General features: G+C 39.2%; 1 protein-coding gene across 1 annotated transcript in view; it reads left to right on the forward strand.

The window, feature by feature from the left end:
* The window catches only part of LOC137979753 (fibronectin-like), a 19,450-nt gene that overhangs the window by 10,112 nt on the left and 4,338 nt on the right, over positions 1-5,000 (forward strand). Inside the window, exons 5-6 of the mRNA XM_068827096.1 lie at positions 1,712-1,888; positions 3,414-3,545. Coding sequence (XP_068683197.1) covers positions 1,712-1,888; positions 3,414-3,545 — 309 coding nt within the window. The remainder of the gene's footprint in view (positions 1-1,711; positions 1,889-3,413; positions 3,546-5,000) is intronic.

Below are 5,000 nucleotides of genomic sequence, written 5' to 3' on the forward strand. Positions count from 1 at the left end.
CCGGCTTCCAACTGAGTGGTTTCATAGACTTAACTGATTAGAGTGTAATGTGAAGTGCTAGGTTTCTACCCCATATAAACCATGTGAGCGTTAGCCCTACTAATGGAAATGGGCCCACACAAGGACAGAGAAAAACTCTGACCAGGGTGGTAATTGAACCCACGACCTTCGGGTTAGATCACCGCTGCTCTACCGAATGAGCTACAAGGTCAGACGGGAGCAGGGCGTGGGAACTGAAGTTGTTAAAGTCAAGGCAATGAACATGTACGAGTGGTTTCATAGCTCAGCTCCAGTGGTTTCATAGCTCAGTTGGTAGAGCATTGCACCAGCATTGCACCAGCATTGCATCGGCATCGCAGAGGTCATGAGTTCGAATCCCGTTAAGGCCACCTGAATTTTTCCGATGTCCATAAGAGACGATTGCTTAAATTGTTCAGCTAAACGCGAGGATCACTTTTCTCAATTTCGACTAATGCCTGCCTTCGATTACAAAGACAACCTATAATACCATACCAAGAGAGTATGAAGGTAAGAGAGGTAATCCCTCATATTGGCCCTATTCTCATCGTAATCCTCTTAAGTTATTTTTGGTTCTCCTGCGAGATCCGGTATTCCCACGAGGGTTTACTGATAGCCAATCATATGTCCCCATTTTTACTAATTTTGACAGCTGAGCGAATTCTCATGCAATGATTCGCGTCGTTAGCGAAAATGGGGGCATACGATTGGCTAACAGTTAACCCTTGTGGGAATACCGGAAAAGGTGGCTGAACACAGTTTTCTTTCGCGCGCGCTCTGTAGCAATGCAGCGCTCGCCCGAGGATTACAAAAAACTTAACATGGCTTCAATACAGCAATCATTTTATTTGCTCGATGCTTCCGCTATCTGTACTATTTTTTCTCACAATTGAACAAAGTATTTTGATGGTTTTAGTCTTCTGTGAAAAATGTATGTTAGAAAAGGTAACGATGCAAAAAACGCAGATTTTTCTTTGTTATCGAAAGACCCCCCAGCTAAATGTAGCGCATGCGTATTAAGTTCAAAAAGTGCGTCTGAATGCGGAATAGTTTTCTCGGAAATACGTCTATTTCTCGAGAACTAGTTGTTAAAACTTAACAAAATTTGGCACGAAAATACTTTAAGAAATAAGTAACTGGAGCATTGAAAAAAAATTGAACTTTAACGGAGGAAATTCTAGATACTCCAGTGAACCTTCAACAAGGGATAATTAAAGATCTCTCTGTCAAATTATTATTAAAATAGTGTTAACTTGTGAGCATCGTTACAAGCTTGTTGCATGCAAATTATAAAGAAAATCTAAGGACCAGATTTTCTTCAAATAAACAAAACCGATTTTATAGACCTGTTTACATTTATTCATGTTGCCATGGCAATGGCATATACGTCAGCTTAACTATCAAAAAACCGAATTTCGTGTTGTTAAATTGCTTGCTACCATTTGTGGTGACCACAGGATCAAGGGTCTTAGAGAAAAAGGTAAATGAAACATAGGTATCAAAAACTGTGTTCAGCCACCTTAAGAGGGATTACCTCTCTTACCTTCACACTCTCTTGACCAAACACACACCAAAAATACAAGGCACCTACTTAGCCCATTTTGCCAATGTTTGACATAATGGCAGTATATCTATTCTTCATAACAAGGATTACCAACTCCCCTTTATAATTACGTGACATTTTTTGTTGCAGTAGATAAAGACATCCATGAAGTGAACAGAAAGTATTTTAACTTTGGCGAGTGTGACGACGCGCATCAAGATTGCCAAACTTGGGCCAGGGAAGGACTTTGCGCGGAGGGCACCCGAAAATCGGACATATTGAAGTTGTGTCCTTGGAGTTGTCATAAGTGTGCCCCGGAAATGCTTGGTAATACCATGTTCTATTTCTAGTCCTTATCAGGAAATTTTCTCTTTGGCATCATAACGGAGCTGATCACGGAGCGGCATAAGTCATTGCCATTATCATCTTACACGACAAATAGATTAAACTAAGAACAGGCTATTTGATTGATACGTAATTTACAAAAAAAGAATACTTCAACTCAAGAAGCGACGTTAGACCAGCTATCCTACCTCGAACCCAGGCTTTCTCTTCTCCTCCGTACGTCGAGAGAAAAGGGAGAAGAAGAGAGAGCGTGGGTTCGAGGTTGACTTATGTCCAAAAATGTAAGTAATTTAGATATCCAACATGAAGTGCCCCTTTAAGTCTAAGCATTTTCCACTTATTTCTAACAATATGCTGGGTTAGGGTAAAGGATTGCGTTATTTCTTAGCTCAGGCTAAATTCAGCTGTTTATCTTTACTTGAAGAGCAGCAGTTGGAGGACACTTTGCGACGTTGATGGTCTGTATTCCGAGACACGAGTGATGTTTTGAAGTTGGGGAAATGAGCAAGGGGACACTTCGTGACGCTTATTGAACTCTCCATTCCTCTAATGACCTTATTCACGATGGCCGCGATGTTGTATTTGCTACTATCATGCAGATTAGCTACTCGCTTCTGAGGGGGCAAACAACACAAGTTCGAGAGGTTATAACGAACATCTTAGCCACGCAGATGATTTGTTTCACGTTCATTAAATGTTTATAACCTATTAGTAAGTAGTAAAATGGAATGATTACGCACGTTACTTCGATGTTTTTTTAGTGTAGTGTAGTAGTAGTAGTAGTGGTAGCAGTAGTAATAGTAGTAGTAGTAGTAGTAGTAGTAGTAGTAGTAGTAGTAGTAGTAGTAGTAGTAGTAGTAGTAGTAGTAGTAGTAGTAGTAGTAGTAGTAGTTGTAGTAGTAGTAGTAGTAGTAGTAGTGGTGGTAGTAGTAGTAGTAGTAGTAGTAGTAGTAGTAGTAGTAGTAGTAGTAGTAGTAGTAGTAGTAGAAGAAGAAACTTTATTACCGTGTCAGATTCTTCTAGTTCGGGAGATATCCAATACTAATGTGGGGACACAAACGATAGCGAAGATAACGAAGTAGAAAGTTAAAATGTCAAAGGCAATCAAAAGATATAAAATTATTATAAAAGGTACTTAATTCTAAATTCTAAAATGTACTTTAGCAATGTTATTTCAATATTCCGACAAGCCGAATTTCCACAATTTTCCTTTTTTCCAATGTTTGCCCCCCAGCATAACACATGGCAAATTTGCATGACAATTTGAAAACCAACATGGCCGCTATCGTGAAGAAGGCCCATTGCTCAGTTGCATTTTAGGACATATCAATCACTGGTACTCACTCATATGGGGCTAGCGAGCCATATGGCCATTGGAACGAATTTTCTGTATTCCTCTCGGTCCAGTCCCAATGAACTATACTGAGTCTACAAAACTAATGGGCCCCAGGTATGAAACACAGCTGATTCTTTACGATTTTTTTTTTAATTATCTTTTCTTTTCCAGTAAAACAAAAAGGATGCAAAGATTATAGCTCATCGTGTCAGAGGAGGGCCAAGAGAGGAGATTGTTTGGATTTTCCAGTCTTTATGTTTGCATTTTGTCGCTGGACATGCAGACAGTGTGCCAAGTCATCGAGTAAGTCATCAGCGACTGCAGTTTTTTTGGCGTACGTATGAGTCTTCTTCTGAGAGCATGCGACTTCCAAACTCAAGCTGCCGAACAACACAAACCCTATCCAATTTAAGGACCGCTATTTGACTGTATCGTCTGGATGAGCGTCTTACAAGTATTAGATAATTAATTATAAATATGATTTGAAAAAGAGATCAACGCTTTTAAGTTTACGAGACAAGTTTCGACATCCGTATGTCATCTTTAGTTGCGAATGTTTGTACAACTGAAGATGACATAGGAATATCGAAACATGTCTTGCAAATTTAGAAGTGCTGTCCTGTTTTTTCAATTGCTCACCCTCTGTTCTTGCTAATTCGTTAAAATAGTAAGTTGCATATATTAAGTAAATATAAATAAATACAAAGTTGCATTACACTAGTGACGAAGGCGTTAATTTAATTTACACGAGCGGTTAAGTTGTCGTAAGCCGTCGATGATCGTCCGATATCCATTGCAGCACTGAACAACGGCTATTTAACAATTATCATGCGAAATCGCCTGCATGATACTTAGCCGACGAAGCCGTAGGCCGAGTTGGCTAAAATCAGGCGATATTCCACAAGATTGAGCGGACATCACTAAACAGCGAAACGAAGCACCAAAACACCATGTATGATCCCACCATACATTGAATACTAACCGACAAAGGTTGGATTTGAGATTAAACATCGTTTTAGGCCTAAGTAGGCCTAAAACGTTATTGCTCCTAATCTCAGTCTTAATCTGAGTCCTAATCTTAATCTCAATGACTTAGAGCAATCACGTTTTAGGCCTGGCTTAAAACTATAATTAATCTCAAATCCAACCTTTGTTGGTTAGTATTCAATGAATGGTGGGGTCATAAATGGTGTTTTGGTGCTTCGTTTCGCTGTTTCGCTGTGTCGCTGTTTAGTAATGTCCAGATTGAGCAGAATAATTGTTTGATTATCCAACACATTGATGACAAAGCACAATTTTCTAGGTTTATTGAAAAAAAAAATGGAAAAAGTACCATTTTTCTCCGCGACACACAAAATTACGTATATTGCAGGATATCTGTTGCGTGCGCACGATGAATATTGAGCGCGCTATGACCATATTTGGACATTGTCACAATTTGTTGAATAATAATAGTTGTTATAAAACAATTACGATAGTACGCGCACTCTCATTGGTCAATAGCTGTGTTTAGATGACAGTATGGAAACACGGCTGTGACATCACACTAATTTTGATTGGTTTTGTGTTGTCAGACGCGCGTTTTGATTGGCTAGTAGGAAATATGAGCGTGTATCAAGAAAATGTGTTTCAACCAAGAAGTAAAAAACACCCTTTTTTGCTTCATTTCTGGAATTACCTTTGGGAAACATTTTATAAAAGCAATAGAGGACTTTTTTCCGTGTTTCCATAGCCTCATAACTGTCTCGAATTCTCCCA

Source organism: Montipora foliosa, chromosome 12 (genome assembly GCF_036669935.1).
Source record: "Montipora foliosa isolate CH-2021 chromosome 12, ASM3666993v2, whole genome shotgun sequence".
Classification (NCBI taxonomy): Eukaryota; Metazoa; Cnidaria; class Anthozoa; order Scleractinia; family Acroporidae; genus Montipora; species Montipora foliosa.